This window comes from Episyrphus balteatus, chromosome 1, assembly GCF_945859705.1.
Source record: "Episyrphus balteatus chromosome 1, idEpiBalt1.1, whole genome shotgun sequence".
Lineage (NCBI taxonomy): Eukaryota > Metazoa > Arthropoda > Insecta > Diptera > Syrphidae > Episyrphus > Episyrphus balteatus.
The window spans coordinates 152160408-152179804 of NC_079134.1; the positions used below are offsets into that span (position 1 = coordinate 152160408).

Here is a 19397-nt window from a genome sequence, read left to right on the forward strand (position 1 = left end):
AAAGGTATTAAACAAATATAAGCAACACTTAAAATAGAATTTAAGGCACACTTAAAAAAAAAAAACTAAATATACTTTTTTAAAATCAAGTTCTTTAAATGGAAACAATTTGCATAGTTTTCCAATTAAAAACTTTTCTTGTTTTTGAAAACACATTAGGTATTTTTTTGAATTTTTTTAGTTAATTTTTTTTTTACACCGTTTAAAATATTTGACGTAGGTATAGTTTTTTTTTTTAACGGCTCAAACGATTTTCTTTTTTTTCGATCTTAAAATAATATTGTTGTACTATAATTCAACTGTCATAGATCTTTTAACAATTAGTATCGTTCGTTGTAAATTATTTAGAGAATTACCATTTTTAGAAAAATATTCAAATTAATCATTTCACGTTGAACGGTAACACTGGTCGGCAACGGATATAGAGCAAGAACCAAACCCTACTTTTCGAGAGGAATTTTGTGTGCTGAGTCCGAATCTGAAGTCAAAATTTCACAGGCACTTCACGTTTTTGAAATAATTGAATATTAATAGGTCAAAAACGCGTTTTTTTGGGTACATTTGACATCGAATTACATCACCGTTAATTTTTTTTTGTAAAACTACTTATGCAATCTCAAAACGTCATATTAACACGTCCTAAAGGTATTTATATTTTTTCTCAAAGATATTGAAAAAAGAAATCACCTAATGAAATCTCAAAATCTTGATTATTTTTTTCAAAGCAATGAATGGTTTTTTGAATCAAATTCCATCTTGCGTCTTCTGATTTGGACTTATAAAGAGCAACATATTACAGAAAGTATATATTTTTGACTAAACATAAAAAAAAACTCAATTAAAAATTAGTTTTTGAAGCTTTATAGCGAAAATAGTGATGAGTATAGCTCAAAAACTAGACGTGATAGAAAAAATCTGTAAACAATTTTGAATTCAGCACACTATAAAGTCAATCAAAATCACCTTATAAAGTTCTTGCTCCCGACTTTTTCTAGTTTTTTGTCGACCAGTGTAATCTTTTCCCATTTCCAAAATATGTAACCTGTGATTTTTCTTAGGATGAAAGCAAACATCAAATAAAGAAATAAATTATCCAAAAAGATTTTTTTTTATTTGGAAATTTTAATTACTTTGGACTAAGGAGCAATAGAACGCTCCCATTGATTTTGTCGGTAAATTAAAAGTGAGACTTCTCCGTAATCGAAATTAATAAATTGAGTCACTTATCTCTTTTCAGCCTAGCACATACTTGTGAAGCAAGTCGTGAAGTGAATTCATACAATAATTTTTGTTTGCTTTCAATTTTCAAATTAATTTTGTTTGAAAAATATATGAAGAGAGTAGATTCACGAGTGAAAGAGATTTCCGTACATTTTACACGTGAATTACTTCACGTGTCGTGAAGCAAAACTTTCCAATTTTTTTTTTTTTACCACGAAAGTTCACGGGTATGAATTCACTTCACGACTTGCTTCACCAAGTATGTACTAGGCTATCCGTCGAATATAAAAGTAATTTCTTCAGTAGATTTTGATTAAAATTCTGGTTCATGAATCGGCATTGCATCACAATAAAGGTGCAGAAGTGACAAAGCACTAAATTTCCCAACACCCGTTTGATCATCAAGCAATATTTTCTTCTAAATTAATATACCAGCAAGGAAGCTTTAAATTAATTATATTTTTCATATATTTTGTTGAAATAAAAAAAATACGCTGTGTTCTCCTAAACTCTATAAAGTGACTTATATGTGTATTTGAAAATTTATAACTAAATCTGATTGTATTTTGATTTCAATTCAATCGAAACACTGGATGCATTAGATTTTCACAAATAAAATCCATAAAAAAAAAAATTGCTAACAATTTTCAACAAAAACCAACTCAGTTGGTATAGGAAAGGAACACACAAAGATAAATGAGAAAATAGAGTAAGCAAGTGCTTTCGACTCGATTCTATATCACTTTTCACTTACCTTCCCTTTTCCGTTGAATGATGATACCATCGTATCGTTTTCTGTCGCAAAACTTCCGGCAAACGAACAAAACACGACAAATGCAATGTTTGTCCATATGAGGCTGTTATCCTTTTCTTCAATACACTCGTATCGCAAATGCCTGATGTCTCATTGCCCACATCCTGTGCAGTAGAAAAATATATAGAGAAAAAGAAAAAAAAAAAAAAATTGAAACGAGATTGGAAACGTTTAGTGAACATTTAGCGGTCCTGACAAATCGACAGAAATGAAGAGGAGTCTCCAGTCTTTCTATATCTACTATAAAAGCTTTCTGCTCTCCTCTCCTATATCAATTTCTATAGCTAAAAGGTATCTATGTATTTTCATTCTCTATTGAAACGCACCTGAAGCAATCCCAACTGATATGGCCGACAAGCACCCACATCCTTGTCCCAGCCGCAATACGGATCTGTGATGCAACGGAAGCAACTGTCATACCGTCGATTGCACATTGCCAAGTCGATTTGTTTCACACTATGCGCTGTCGCTATGTACAACGAGCCGGTCTTTTGGCTTAGATCCATCTCTCTAATGGGCTCATTTTTCGCTATCTCCAGGATATCCAGCAAATTCGAATGGCGTTGTCCGTACTTAATGAATTGGACGATTTTATAAATGCTACCAGTATTTGTTCCAGCGAAATATACCAGATATTCTTGATTTAGCTTTTCTATTCGGATTCTATAGAAAGAAAGTAAAAAAAAAAAAGGACGAAAAAAAAGGATATAGATATTTTTTTTTTTTTATAAAAATTGTTTATTTTTCATTTTTATTTATTGTGTGAGAGAGCGGTGAAAAACGCTTATTTGGCGTGTGTACTATCAGTTGCAACTGGCATAGACTCACACACACATGTCAAAGGATATAGAGCAGCATCCTTGAAGGATTTTTTCTCATTTTTTCTATTATTAATACTTTTTTTTTCAAGTGCATGATGGAACAAAAAATTGAAAAAAAAAAAAAATAAAAACACTTAGACGAAAGAGTCCTGCTGAACTCTATACAACTTGTATGTGCCAAGACTTTTAAACTTACTTGTCGACCACCAATTTGGTAAGGATAATATCACGTTTGAAAAAGACTGGATTGGCAAACTCATGATCCACAGCTTTATCCATTAGCGGATGTTTTCGTATAAAGTTTAACACCGAATCCGGAAGGGTTGAAGTGTCGTTGATACATGTGCCAGGACGTGGATCAGGAACTTTTGAGTTCAACACTGGCAACCATGCGGAATTGGATGTGGCTTGTTCTTTGAATTTTCCTGTAAAGAAAAAAAAAAATTGGAAACATTTTTTTTAGTCCTTCTTCTTGCTTTGAAATTTAAAAATTAATTTATTCGAAATTTTGTGGGTTTTTTTGGTTAGTTTGTTGGCAAAGGATTTTTGATGCGATGGGTGGATGAGATATATGGAAGTAGTATTTGTATATTTATGGTTTCATTTAGTTGATGAGGTTATTTGTCGGTTTTCGTCTTATGTAAGTTGTGTTGCGCCAGAAAAGCTAAAGAGTTTAGGTCAGGATTTATGATGGGAAAAAAATTTAGTGATGGGTTGTGTAAGAGCACTTTATTGCTTTTGGCATAGATTTTGAGTGCTTGATTTAATATGTTTTGGAGTCTTTGAAATCGGTTCATTATGCCAAACAATTTTGATTATGGGGCACGAAATCAAAAAAAAAGCAGCATTGCACACTTCGGTTATTATCTTTATAGTTTCAACAACCAAGAATTTATTTAAAACGCCAAAAAGATTTAATTGATAAAAACAAACTAATGAAATAGTTAAAGGATCTACGTAAACAAAAAGTTTTTTTTCTATTTAAAAAAATATTAGTTGCCATCTTTAAAATTTTATATATAAAAAAAAGTTGAATTTTTAAATACCTAATAACTAATTTTTAACCATTTTTAGCGGTTTCAATTTTTCACATTTTTTAGTTTTTTTTTAAACAACAAATAAAAGCAACTTTATTAATTTTAAATTTTCTGAAAGTGTCGTTTTTTCTATAAAAAAAAACAACATGGAAGAAACCTATTAAAAAAAAAAACTTTATGAATAGAGAACAAAGCGAATAAACGAGAAAATTTATCTCTTAAGTTTTTTTTTCATAGATTCTTCGTATAAGAACACCTCGTTTCCATCAATTTGTAGTTCCAAAAATGGAAAAAAATTTTTTTTTTAATGTTGTTAAATTTACATTCTTAAAAACTATAAAAAATCCATTAAACACATTTTTGCTTTTCTTAATTAATCCACGACTGGGTCACATGCTGGTAAAAGTTGCTTAAGATAAATATACTTTAGCTTTTTAAAATTATTTTTGAAAATTACAAAAACACATTTTTAAGTGGTTTGCAAATGAATTACCTACGTCATAATTTTTTTTTTATAACTTTAAAAATAACACAGTATAGCACTCAAAATATACGCGGGCGGAGACCTATCACGTTTTGTAGAGCTAGTTGCACTGATTACGAAACGGTATTTAAAAAGTCCCCAACACCCCCAAAATCTGGAGTTAGGGGCAAAAGACGGTTTTTTTGACCTTACCACATTGAAAAAAATCTAGCTTCGTCAAATTTTTACCCATTTTCAATTTTTTTTACAGTAGAATAGAAGATAAATACACCTTTTCAACAATGTATAAACATGTAACTCGGTTAAACCACCTAGAATTTATAAGCTGTAAAAGTTCAAGTTTTTTCGTCATTTCCCCAACTTCGACATCAAACATGTTGTTTTAAAAATATATTCTAAAATAATATTTAATTCCAAATCAAACGAGGTATTTTTTATGAAAATCAGTTAAAAATTTGCTTAGAAAAAAAATTTTACGATTTCAACCCAGATACAGAAATTCGAACTTCTAGTTTTTGAGAAAATTGAAAAATAAAAACAAAAAATATTTTGAAAAAAGAAAAATCTGATAAAATAATTTTTCAATTTTCTCAAAAACTAGAAGACATAGAAACATATAGTTTTCACTGTTCGATAAGGAATCAATTGAGGCAGTTTTCTGTGTTAGTAATTTTTTTTTATTAAAATTCAAAGTCTGGACAAAAATAGTATAAAATGAGTTTTAAAAATTTTTTTTTCACCTATTTTTAATTTTGAAATCGATTATTTCAAAAACTATTGGTTATATTATATTGATTTAAAAATTAGAATCAAATGTTCAGTTTTGCCTTTCGGAAATGGTATAATTTATTACTGTAAGTTTTGCCGTTGGTTTTTAATATATTTTTTTTTATTTTTATAATTTTTTTTTAGAAAAATGCCCCTCCCACCTAAACGGGGAGAGATAGACCCCCCTCCCAAAGAAAAAAATGTTTGTATTGAGCTCCTCTACAAAAACCCATTATCAAATCCTGGCGCCCAAGTTATCCTTCTACATGCCGAAGTTTTTTTTTTTTTTTTTTTTACAAAAACTTTCCAAATAATTAAAACTTGGTAGGGCAGTAAAAAATAAAAAACTATTATCCGACACAAAAATAGCAACGTTTCAAAATAATTCATAATTCGGTTAGGAAAATAATTGATTAAAAAAAAAGGAAATATTTTAATTCAAAAAACATATTTTTTCAAAATGTTTTTTAATACTATGTAATATTAAATAACGTAACAAACAAGTCTTGAATTTTAGTTCAAGGAGGGTTAAAATTAATAATAAATAAAGAATTTTCATAAATTTAACAACAACAACAATTCCAACCAAGTTAATACAAAATATAAGAACTTCTTTAGAAAATAGTAATTTTGGTTCCAGTTCCACAAACAATAAACTTTTAAGCGTTGAATTTTGTGCTCCTCAAATCCAATACAAATTTTTTTGCAAACCTTTCAAAAAATGGTTTAATGCTCCCTCTTTGTATATATTTGTATCCATTTTTCTGCAGCAAAATTCTGATAAATTATCAAATAACTTTAACTTTCTACTAAGAAACTTGTCAGGAGAGAACATTGAAGAATGTCATATTGTAAGCAAAAAAAGTGGACTAATTGAAAAAATGTGATGTTTTTAGAACCACGACTGAAATAAAATGCGGTAAGCTTTCCAAATTAGCCCAAATTTTCATCAACCCAAATTGCCCAAAATTTAAATTTGCTGTAAGTCTATTAACATTTAAAGTTCGAGGAAATTAATTAACATTAATTTAAATGAATTTTATGAAATTAAATAAGTAACCATCGTACAAAAATTGTAATGTTTTTCTCTTTCTCCAAATATTTGAAAAAAGCATAAAAACATATTTTTGTTTTGGTTTTCTAAGGAAATTTAATTTTTTACCATTTTTTTTACATCAGTGAGTAATTTTGAAGTTTTTTACAAAAAATTGTTTAATTTGTTTGATCTTCCAAACTTTAACACTATTTCCACACTAATTTTAAATGATTCATATTTTAATAAAAATATTTTTGCACGAAGAATTAATACGGAATCTTTTCAAGTTTTTTTTTAAAGAAAATTCTAATCAAAATGAAATGACGCTCACTTTAAATTTAACAGAGTTTAAGGTTTAAGCGGATTGCATTTATTTAAAGAAGAAAAATTAATGTTTTAAGAAGATAGGATTTAAAATTGGCATGATATTATTTTGAGGTCCTTTTTTTTCTCTGTGTAAGAAGTAAAAGTAATAGAAGTTCTCGGTAAGCTCTGTTGTAGCTATCAATAAAGTTCTTCTTCTTCTTCTTCTTCTCCATTATCGACGATAGTCATGATCTCGGATGGGGTCACAACTCTCCCACTCTACTGCTTCACACTACGGCTCCGCATGTGGGGTTCGCCGGGTTGACCTCAGGAAACGTCGGCAGGCTTCTCGATTTTGAATTGTTCCATGTCTAAGGCCAACTGAATGCAGTTGTCGTTGCATTTGTCTTCTAGCTATCAATAAAGTTGCTTACTTTAATTACTTATAAAACAAAACTTTAAATATGTTCAAGATTTTTAAATGTTACAAGTCTATTTTTTCCAAATTTTAAAATATTGAAAACAAAATGGCTTTATTTTAATCTTTAAAGATTCAGAACAGAATACTTTTAAATAGAAAAACTGCCAATAATAGTAGAGTAACTAAAGCAAATTATTAGGGAACCCGGCCGAACAGCTCTTATTTTGACGATTTTTTTTTTTCAAACGTAGGTAATTAAAAATACTTTAAAGTCTATAGATTAAAAATTGCCGGTGTTGCCGTATTGTTTTTTAAAATTAAAATTAAATTTTTTTTAACAAAACCATTTTTTTTGCCTAAATTTCATAAAACAAATGATAGCAAAAGATTCTCTAGGTAATTTAAGGAAAATATATAAAAAGCAGTAAGGGACAATCTTCCATCGTTTAAGCGATAAATGCAATTTTCTAACATTCTGACCTCAAACACAAAAAAAATATTTTGAAAACAACGGCAACACCTACAATATTTTAAAATACATTTTTAAAAAGCCAGAAGCTCATTCTTTTCTCTTAAATTTAAATCCACTAAATTTAATCAAGACTTTTTGAAAAAATGGTCCTCAAACTCAGAATTAAAAAAAAAAATGTTATTAGAAAAATTTAAAATTACTTTTTTCCAAACATTTTCTAATAAAATATGAATTTATTTAAAAAAAAAATTTTGGCCATAAATATTATCAGTTGAATTTCGAAGCAAAAAAGGTAAAATATATCACACTTTTGAAAAAAAAAATGAAAAATTACTTCAATTTCAATGGTTTTTTTTATTAAAACTGAATTTTCGCATTGAAATAATTAATTTTCTCAAAGACTGTGGTAAATAGGAACTTTAAATTTTTGCTATTTAACTTTCAACAGTAAGGGTTATTAAATGAATAAAAAATAATTTTATGTTTAGATGTTGAACTTCAAAAAAAAAATAAGTTACATTTTTTTTCAAAACTTTTATTAAAAAAAGTTCTTCGAAAATGAAATACTTTTTAATTTTTTTCATAAACCGTAATACATATTGACATTTCCTTTTATAATTTGAAATCATAATAAATGCGGCCAAAAAAATTTGAAAATAAATACATTTTATATTACGACCAAGTTTAAAAAACGACTTGTTAAAATATTTTCAATAATTTTTTTTTTCAAAAATCTGAGTTCAATTACCATTCTTTCAAAAGCCGTTCATTCAATTAACTTAATTTTAATTTTACATATATGACTAAGCTTCTAGCTTTTAAAAAATGTATATTTGAATATTGTAGGTGTTGCCGTTGTGTTCAAATATTTTTTTTTTTGTGTTTGAAGTCAATTAATAAGAAAATTGCATCTATCGCTTGAACGATGGAAGATTGTCCCTTACTCCCATATATTTTTTTTCCTTGAATTTCCTAGACAATCTTTTGGCATCAATTAATTTATGAAATTTAAGAAAAATTTTTGAAAAAAATTTGTTTTTGTTCACAAAAATCTTCAATTAAATTTAAAAAATCAAAACGGCAACACCGGCAATTTTTAATCTATAGACTTTAAAGTATTTTTAATCACCGACGTTTGAAAAAAAAGATCATCAAAATCTAAGCTGTTCGGCCGGGTTCCCTAATATTGCCAATTTTTGAGCTTTAGTTACTCCACTATAAAAAATGTACTCTATCAAAGTTTCTCAACACAAAGATTGCCAAATTTTAAGTTTTACTCTTTTTAGTCAGATCTAATAATGTTACGCTACTATATTGCCACAATATATTTTCAAACAGTTGCATTTTTCAATTGCACGTACCTATATTTTTTTCACATCTTACACAAAAATAAACTAGTTATAAAAATATCAGATATCCCGTCTCACAATTCTAATAAAGTCATAACTCTCTTATTTCTACCTTACCTTTTATTCGAAACGAAAAACCAAACCAAAAAAAATCATAAGTATAAATTGAGCAATTGTTATTTTTCATCTCAATAAAAATGTACCATCTGACATCAAACATACCACAAAGTAGATAGGTATCCTCTGGAAATCAATTTTCCTTCACCGCGCGCCGAACAATATACTTTTCCAAACTATACAACCAAACTAAATTATCTCAAGCTCAACAAAAGCACCTTGATAGAACTAGAACCTCTCCTCACAAAGCTAAAGCAATATTTTTCTAAAAGAAGAAATATCAGCTAAAAAAAATCTTTCCCAGACAGAAAAAAAAAATTGAAAACTCAGCTTTCTACGAATCTCTAACAATATCCTTATTTTCCGAGCGAGAGCAAATTTTTTCCATTTCCGGGAAAAATAAATAAAAAAAAAAAAAGAAACGAACATAAAACGTTTCGTTCGCTTTCTAGCTGCTCTAACTCCGACATGCCATATTACACTGTATGTGGTATACTATTGCTTTTGGTATGGCAGAAAAATGCGTGCAAGTATTACAAATGAATGTCATCCATCCAACATACAAAACACACACACACACATACACTCTAGCATCACCACCCAAACAACAAATAGGAGCAAAAAAAAAGGACACGAATCACCTTCTGAGGTGTGAAATCCTTGATATTCCATGCTGCACACATAACATATCCGGCTGCTGCTGTTATTGCCAGGTGTCATTCACTACACACGACAAAAAAAACAAGGATCTAGGTGGGTATAAGTATTACACGTACAGAAGAACGTTCGTCCTGGCAAAATCCCAGGGGATAATTTTTTCGAGTGAGGAGGAAGCGTGCAAAAAAGTGCAAAAACCGCGTAAAAGTGTCACTTGAATTTCTGCTTCCGCAGTGCATCATCAGATTCATGCAACACACCATCCTTCTCTTCGTCCTTGTCGTCCTTTTGGCTCTTCTTTTGAATAAACTAGTTTTTTTTTATAAAGGCTTTTGGGTTGGTGGAGTTCCCTCAGCGATGAGAAAGGATACCTTCCATTCGGTTACATCTTGCTTCACTGATGTGTCAAACTACTTCACGAATCAACTGAATGCAAAAAAAAAGGACATTGCTGATGCGCGGCAAGGACGAAATTGAACAAAAAAAAAAAAATAGAAAAAAAAAAGAAAAGGTGCAACGGAAATTCAACGAGTTTTCAAGTTGTTGGCTGCATTCCTACACTCGGTTGGAGGATGTTCCATATACGGGTATATAGAAAGAAAGCAGAGAAAGCCAAACTGTCGTCTCGCAGGATGATGTCGAATTTGTCTAGAAACCCATTCAGATGCATATCATTTTCACACTATCACGCCGAAAAGGACGACGAGGATGAGTGAACGACGACGACGATGAGGAGCAGCGCAACAAAGGACCCTTCACTTGAAAGAATGGAGTATGGAATGGGAGTTTTGAAATAAGCTCAAGTCAGCAATATGTGTTTCCTTCAATAGTTTGCCAAACACACACAAACACACATTGTGGAATATAATATTCTCTAGGTACTCACCTTCAAATGCTGAATTGATATCCTTAATGTCGTAGCTGCAAATTGCTGATCCCAAGATGCCATGTGTATTCGTTGTAAAAGTAGCATAGAATTTTGTATCATCGTGCTGCATTTTGTAGACAGATTGAATTTCGTTGAAATAGAAGGGGAATTCACTTGATATGCTGCAATTGATGCGAGCCTTCAGATAAGTTGCCCAATTTTGACTGATCATGTATTTGCCACCACGATCGTTTTTACATACACGAGCGATGCGAGAGTAAATTGCTTTGCCGCAATTGATGTATTCGACAGCATGTTCGCGGAAAAAGAAGTACACGTATTCGCCAACATCGAAGGCTCCGACAAAATTCGGTTCTGTTAAAAAAAAAAAAAAGTTATTGAGAGTTGGTAAGGTGATGGTGAAATGGTGAAAAATTTGGTAACAAAGACAGTTGATAAATGAAATTTTTTTTTTTGAAGATTTGCTTAAGACATTTTGGTTCAGAAAGCTAAACCCGTTGACGATATTAATTTTAAGTAGGTATGTCAAAATTTAGGGTTTTGTGCAATTAATAGTGAATGAAACATTTTGTCAAAACAATATCTCAATTTTTTGTAAATATTAAAAAATAAAATGCACGACTGGGTCGCACGAACTTGCTATTAGGGTTAAAGTTGCTTAAATTTTTAAGACTTTTATATAGAAATTTGGAAAAAAAAAAATTCGTTTTTTAAAAAAAATAAAATAAAATCTGAAATCAAATTGCCCTCCAAAACAAGTATGCAGTTTTGATTGATATATTAAGATGCATTTTTAGAAAAAAAAATTCAAAATCGTTGGAGCCGTTTTTTAAAAAAAACTAATTTTTTATAAATATTTTTTTGGAAATAAGTTTTAAAATAAAATTGGTATGCCATTTTGTAGAAATCACTAATCAACATCCAAAAACAAAATTTCAAAAAAATTCAATGTTCCGTTATCGAAAATTTGATTTCAAGTTTTTTTAAAAAATGCAAAAAATGCAAAAAAATTTTTGGTTTATATTTAAATTATATAAATGATTCTTCACAAAAAGATTCGTTGATATCGAATAAGTTGTTTCGGAGATAATCAGATTTAAAAAAAAGCGGTTTAATGGCAGGTACCGTTAATAATAATTTTCAAAAAAAAAAATTCCCATTGAAAGATAGACCTTGTCTTAAAACTTACATTTGATTTTTTTAAACAAAATCGTTCTAGCCGTTTTTGAGCAATTCCAACTTTACTAAAATCGGTATATGACAAGTACCGTTATTTTTGGTCCAAAAAAATTAATTCCAAAAACCCCTCTGGAGAGTCGCTAAATAACGCTACATACCAAGTTTGACATTAATCGGTCTATCCGTTTAGGCTGTAGCTTCATTTACAGACTGACAGACTGACAGACAGACAGACTGACAGACAGACAGACAACTTTTTTTTACTTGCGATATAGGTACTATAGGGCAAGTTTAGGATTCGTAAAAAAAATCGAACTCGAGATAACAATTTTACATGACATTACGATGATGGAGAATGCCAAAAAAGTGGGTCCGGCAATTCTGTCTGTCTGTCTGTCTGTCTGTGTGTCTGTCTCTATCTGGAGCTGCAGCCTAAACAAGTGAAGTGATTTTCTTCAAACTTTGTAGTTAGCAGTTTTTGGTGATTTTCTAGAGGGGAAATTGAAATTTTTTTTTTATGACCAAAACTAACGGTACCTGCCATATAACGGAAATACAAAAGTTAATTTTTTTCAAAAACGGCTCTAACGATTTTGATTAAAATTTTTGTTTGTAGTATTACACATAAGAACCAACTTTTAAAATAAAAAAAATATTTTTTGTAGCGTTATTAACGGTACCTGCCATAGAACCGTTTTTTTCGTTTCTGAATATCTCGTACAACATTAACCCGATTTTAATGAAAATTTTTATACAAAAGTGTTTAAGTAAAGGCAATATTAAAATTTTCAAAAAATTTTCAAAAAATTTTCAAAAAACGCATTTTTGGATTTTTAAAAAATATTTCAAATTTTTTTTTTTGAAAATCTATTTTTTGAAAACGGATCAACGAAAAATTTTGAAATTTAGTTTATATGTGTAAATCAATTATTTCTTCAAAATGGCATACCAACTTTTTTTTTGAAAAATGTTAAAAAATTTTTATATATAAAAAATTATTTTTTTAAAAAACGGCTCCTACAATTTTCGAAATTTTTTTTCTAAAAATACCTTTTTATACAAGAAATAAAATGGCATATTTGTTTTTTTTTTTAAGATAATTTAAAACGAAATTTAATTAATTATAAAAAACAGATTTATTTTTTTTTTATACTACTTATGAAATTTCTTCAAAATATCAAATTTTAAATTTCTTGAATAAAAAGCTTTAACATTATAGTTACTTTAAGCATAAGAGCAAGTACGTGCGACCCCAGCCGTGCAATTTATTTTTTTTAAGAATGCATAGCTTGATATACTGATAGTACCTATATCGCAAGTAAAAAGCTGAATATTGCAGCAAATGTTTTTTTAAGATTTTATGGAATATTACTAATAAAGGGTTTGGTACTAAAAGATGTTTTCGATAACTTTACAAGAAGATATCTGGAAAGTTCAAACCATGTTATTAATTGCCGCAATGAATCGAAGAAAACTTGAAAAACTACTCCAATTTAGATTAACTTAGCATCAAGACCTATTATAAATAAAAAAAAAAAACTTTAGGGACACTTACAGAAGTCGAATATGTACAAATAAAATATTGAAAAATAATTTAATTAAATCTTTTTCTATAGTGGTTGCTACAGCCTAAATCGCCGCAATCTGAAAAAGTGCATGAAAATTTTCATACTTCTTTTAATGATATATCATTTATACTGTGGCGTATACGCAATATAGAAAAACATAAGCGATGAATTTAATTCATTGCATTGAAAATGTACGTTAGTCCAAAGTACATCCAAATCGAATACTTATTATGGCCGTAAGAATTGTATACAATTGAATCGTTTATTTCAGTCACAACATAAGTCCGTTTTTCCCAAATTTTTTTTTTTTTTTTATATTTCTCATTTATGTATAGTTATTCATCTTCTGGAAACAAATTAAATATGTCTGACCCCCAAAACGAAACGAAAACTGAAAGTAAAGGGTTCAAAATATATGGAAAGATTTCACGCGGTGGCAGCGTTTTTAACTGTTGAATAGTTTTAAATTATTTTGGCAGATATCATGACAAGCAAGCCTTTAAATTATACATCAATAAAAAGGTTAAGTTTTACTCTTTCTACTGCTATTTTATTCATTAAAATCAGAAGAAGGGTTCAAAAGTTATAGCAGGATAAAAACAAAAGTTTTACCAACAAAAATTCGATTATTTCTGAAACGACATAAGTCCAGCGATTTTAAAGGCCAAAACCATCTAAGACTATAAAAAGTTTATATTTAAAAGGTTTTTAAATGCGTATGTAGCTAGATTATAACACGGCATACTCTAAATTTGAAGTATTGTGGAATGTTAACATAAAAACAGTAAAATAACAAATAAACAATAAAAAATATCGGTATGTTATTGTAAAGAAATTATATAATTTTATTTATAATAAATATTATATCAAATTAAAATTACAAGAAAATTCACCGATTCTTTTCTTTTTTATTGAAAAACTCAATCTCTTTTTATGTTTAAGATTTTTTAAATGGCTCTAAGTGATCAAAAGGTCAATTTCAAACACTTCTTTAAAAAAGAAGTATCGGTTCACTGTGGCGTATACGTAATTTCTTCTTACATAGAAAAAAATTGAAACATTTAATTTGGTATGATTACTTTGTCTGATCATCGAAATAATGTTAAAAATTCATCTTTCAATTATGATCATTATGATCATCGCTCGTATGTGAAAATCCAAATTTTCAAAAGGTGATTCCTAAGATGCTGCAAATATTTTTTCAATTCTTACCCCAGAATATGATAGTGATGGACTAGAAAAGAACCCTAATGAAAACTAGGCTCTGGTAGCTGTTTTATTTTTAGTTTCCTATGCATTTTACATAGGAATTTTGTAAAAAAAATATTCAATTTCTTACCAGTGCTAGAAAATGCTAGAATAACTCGAATAGTGTTCCAGTAATAAAATATCTTAAGCACAATGTATTTACTATATTTCAAAACCATTTACTTTCTACCAACCTCTTCAATATGTCAAAGGATTTAAAAAAAAAAACCATCAAAAAGATTTCAGTTTATATAGTTAAAAAAAATTAATACTATTCATTAACTTTCATTCCGCTAAATTAAATTAAACATTTAACCTATTAAAAAAAAAAAAAAAAAAAAACACTTGAAAAAAAATCAATTTGCACTCCCAATCTGAATAACCCCAAAATAAAAAAGGGAAATAAATCAAATAATAATTTGATATATTTGACAAGAATCTCGGTATTTTTCAACTTGTTAACTGTCAATTACTACTCAATATCCTGAATGTTCTAATAAATTCAACATAAAATCGAATATTAAAAAAAAAAACTATTTTACATCCAATATCTTTTTTTTATGTGTTACTTCATGTAAACTAGGTCAGCTTTGCACTCAATATCAACAACAACAAAAAATATTTAAAAAAAAAAGCATAAATCAATAAAAACCTTAATATCATTTACGATATATTTATTAAAACATCATAAACAACCCTCCACAATCATGATGATGATGATGATATTGCCGATAAATAAATGTAGGTTGTTTTTTTACGAAAAAAAAAATTATATCCAGAATCCTTGCATTTCATATCCGTTCTTGGAAAATTATTTCCGGTCGAACAACGTCAACGATATATAATATTTAACATTTGCTTTTTTATCCTTCTGATCTCGTTGTTGTTGTAGGTACAAAGGTACACTACCAAACTGCCCACATAATGTGAAATAAAATATTAAGAAAGAAAAAAAAAATAATAATAAAATAAAATAAAACACTCAAACCTCCCCAGTTTCATTTCAATTAATCTCGTCCTTTCAACGCAACACAACACAACGCCCAAAACTTATTCTTCTTTTGGTTGTATTTTTTTGGTTGGGCCTGATGGATATTTGGTTGGCTTTTAGATTGGTATGAGAGAGAGCTTGTGTGTATATGTATATGTTCGGGTATTTTATTAAATTGCTTCCGATTGCTTCTCCAACCCAACCAACGACGACTTCACTAGCTTTTCATTTTTTATCTTTTCCTTGAAACATCCAGAGTTTAATAAAATAATAAAAATAAAAGAAAAAAAAAAAAGAACTAAAAATGAAATATGAAAAGAAATTTATATTTTTTAACCACATAACCGAACATGAACAAAAGAACAATAAAAAAAAAAGGACTCCATGACCTTTTCATGTGAAATTGCGTTATGATCCCGTTTATTGTCACCCTTCAGCATGGCGATGTGTGGGAATTATTTGACAAGAAGGATATGAACACAAAAAAAAAAATATTTCATCAAAAATCATTTTCTACCCAGTGAATGAATTCAAAAAAAAAAAAAAAATTAAATCCTTGAATATTTGCAATGGATAGTAGAGGACACTCCTTTGAAATCTTATTTAATCCATATTCCTTCCCTTCTTTCTATATCCTTGTATAATATTATTCATTCATCAACATCAAACCCAAAAAGTAGATATAGAATAATTTTTTTAAAAACTTACTGTCAAGCCATTTGGAGTCATATTTGAGTGTCCTTTTGAAATTATGCTCCTTTCGGCCAGAAGTTAAGTTATACAAATCCGATCTAAATATCACTGAGTCTGCTTTTGTGAATTCTGCATTTGTCCCCGAATACTGAAATTGTAGAAAAGATAAAACCAAATCATATAGATAGAATTTTTTTTTAACAGAAAGCAAAAAAAAAGGACATGAGAGGATGAAGAGAAAAACGATGAATATTGACATCGCGTCAATATCCTTTGATTGGTAATTTAATTTTGTGTCCTTTTATGGAATTTCAATTCGTGTTTGCCACCCAAAAAAAAAAAAATTTTTTGACTCCACGTGTTAAAATATTTTCAAAGTTAAATGAAGATAGGAAAAAATATAAAAAAAATCATCCTCTCTCTCACTTGGAATGTGTGCGACGAGAACGAATACAACTTACCAAAGCTGGCAAATCATGAGGATTGCCTTTTTCCACATAAACGGCCGTCGAATTGTCCAATGGATCGTAGGGACATTTACCAATGCCCAAACCAATTCCTGGCACGTATTCAGATCTGGGTAAATGTGTTAAGTTCGCCTAAAGGAAGAAATTTCATCAAAAAACAATACACAAAAAATAGACAATTTTTTTTTTTTTTTTTTGTTAGAAAAAGAAAAAAAGGAACTATGTAAGGACAATTCAAAAAAAAAAATACTTACATATATCACATAGTCCTTGGGATTGTGAGCATTTGTACCACAAATGTATAAACGATTACCCGAGTCCATCTGCTGAATCACACGTATATGATTTTGACATTCGAAATTCTGTCAAAAAAGGATAATGTTTTATAAGGAAAAAGGACATAAAGCTGTATCTATATAAGAAAGTCAACTCAAATAGAGAGACTTTTCTATTATATTATATTATTGTCTTTTCTTCGAGAATATAAATAAAGATTTATTATTTATATATCATCAAGTGACTCGACTCTACTCACCTCTCGTTTGCCTCTTGACACACAACTAAGGATATCAGATCCAGTTGGCTTCAGGATGATAACGTCTTTCTATTCAATATGAAAAAAGAAAACACAAACAAATATGACAAATTGGAATTAGCAACAATACATACATCAACATTTATAAATAATGATAAATAAATGATTTATTGAAAGTTGTGTGTATATGAGAGTAAATTTTGTTTATGTAGACACAATTTTGGGGAATATTTATTTATTTGGATTTTTGATAGAAATTGTTTTATTATGATGTTAATTGGGTTATTGGGTTGAGAAGATAAGGATTCTAAGAGGACATTTATCCATAAATAATCATTGACGAATTGAGGTTTAATTTATTTAATAAAAACTACTTAATTAAAGCAAAAAATAACAACAATTTAGTATGCCAGTCGTGAAGTCTCATCAATTTTTTAACCCCTTTTACTTTATGGAGAAATTTGTTCTCCATGAATTTTCATCGCTTTTTGAAGCCTTTTTAGATCGTTTTTTTTTTATAAAGTGTCATGACACTATTAAGACTTTTGACTTTATGAAGACATTTTCTTTTCATGCAGTCTCTTCGCACTTTTTTCTTTGTGAAGGCTTTTTTTCTTCATGAAGTCTCATCGCAATTTGAAGGCTTTTTTCTTTATGAAGACTTTTTTCTCCATGAAGTCTCATCGCAATTTGAAGCCTTTTTTCTTTATGAAGACTTTTTTTCTTCATGAATTCTCTTCGCACTTTGAAGCCTTTTTACTTTATGAAGACTTTTTTCTTCATGAAGTCTCATCGCAATTTGAAGCCTTTTTGTTTTATGAAGACTTTTTTTCTTCATGAAGTCTCATCGCACTGTGAAGCCTTTTTACTTTATGAAGACTTTTCTTCTTCATGAAGTCTCATCGCAATTTGAAGCCTTTTTGCTTTATGAAGACTTTTTTTCTTCATGAAGTCTCATCGCACTTTGAAGCCTTTTTACTTTATGAAGACTTTTCTTCTTCATGAAGTCTCATCGCAATTTGAAGCCTTTTTACTTTATGAAGACTTTTTTCTTGATGAAGTCTCATCGCAATTTGAAGACTTTTTGCTTTATGAAGACTTTTTTCTTGATGAAGTCTCATCGCAATTTGAAGGCTTTTTTTCTTTATGAAGACTTTTTTTCTTCATGAAGTCTCACCGCAATTTGAAGTTTTTTTTCTTTATGAAGACTTTTTTTCTTCGTGAAATCTCATCGCTCTTTGAAGCCTTTTTACTTTATGAAGACTTTTCTTCTTCATGAAGTCTCATCGCAATTTGAAGCCTTTTTGCTTTATGAAGACTTTTTTTCTTCATGAAGTCTCATCGCACTTTGAAGCCTTTTTACTTTATGAAGACTTTTCTTCTTCATGAAGTCTCATCGCAATTTGAAGCCTTTTTATTTTATGAAGACTTTTCTTCTTCATGAAGTCTCATCGCACTATGAAGACTTTTTGCTTTATGAAGACGTTTTTCTTCTCATCGTACTTTGAAGACTTTTTTCTTCATGCTTCTTATGAGGTTTTGAAACCTTTTTACTTCACAAAGACTTTTTTCTTCATGAAGTCTCATGACACTTTGAAGTCTTTTCCACTTTTTTTTTTGTAAATATAGTTCACATACAGTTTCATTCAAACTAAAGCCAGTTTTATCAGAGTTAGGAAAATTATTTCAGGTAACAAAGTAAGCTAATGACTTCAACAAAAAATTCAACAATTCTTAATAACTGCGTTTCTTTTTTCTGCACTTTTTTTTTAAAGAATTTTCTTTAAGAAAGCCTTAATTTTTCCCCCGGATTATAACTCATTATAATAACTTTCTAAAAATAAACAAAACTAAGGTAAGCTTAAAAGTTGTCAAGAAATATTTTACCTTTCTTTTGATTTTTTTTTTATTCTTTTCTTTTAAGAACCTGTTGACCTGTTTTTTTATTCCTTTAAGTGACATCTGTCTCCCTTAAGCTATTACAGAATAAAAAAAAAAAAAAACCCACTAACCCCCATCCGATTGAAATCAAACAATTTGTTTTGACTATTTTCATCGTCCTTAATGTTTTTATATTATATTTTTTTTTCTCTCTGCCGTTTATCTTGAAATGTCTTGATGTTTTCAATTGAAGAAGAAAATAAGAGACGAAGCAAAAAAAAAAAAAAATTAAGCACAAAGTGTTTTCTCCACTACTGACCTGCAATTATTTGCACTGCACTTGCCGCACAAAATGCAATTACTTGCCCCATTCACAATGTCCATTCTACCCATCCGTCGCACTTGTGCACTTTTTATACAAAATTCCCAAAGCTATATAGATC

At 29.1% G+C, this 19397-nt stretch overlaps 1 protein-coding gene across 1 annotated transcript in view; it reads right to left on the reverse strand.

Moving 5' to 3' along the window:
- Positions 1–19397, reverse strand: part of LOC129912661 (semaphorin-2A-like) — a 157529-nt gene that overhangs the window by 10736 nt on the left and 127396 nt on the right. Inside the window, exons 5-12 of the mRNA XM_055991012.1 lie at positions 17074–17142; positions 16793–16900; positions 16533–16670; positions 16087–16219; positions 10390–10746; positions 3053–3281; positions 2362–2698; positions 1976–2139 (exon numbers count right to left, since the gene is read on the reverse strand). Coding sequence (XP_055846987.1) covers positions 1976–2139; positions 2362–2698; positions 3053–3281; positions 10390–10746; positions 16087–16219; positions 16533–16670; positions 16793–16900; positions 17074–17142 — 1535 coding nt within the window. The remainder of the gene's footprint in view (positions 1–1975; positions 2140–2361; positions 2699–3052; positions 3282–10389; positions 10747–16086; positions 16220–16532; positions 16671–16792; positions 16901–17073; positions 17143–19397) is intronic.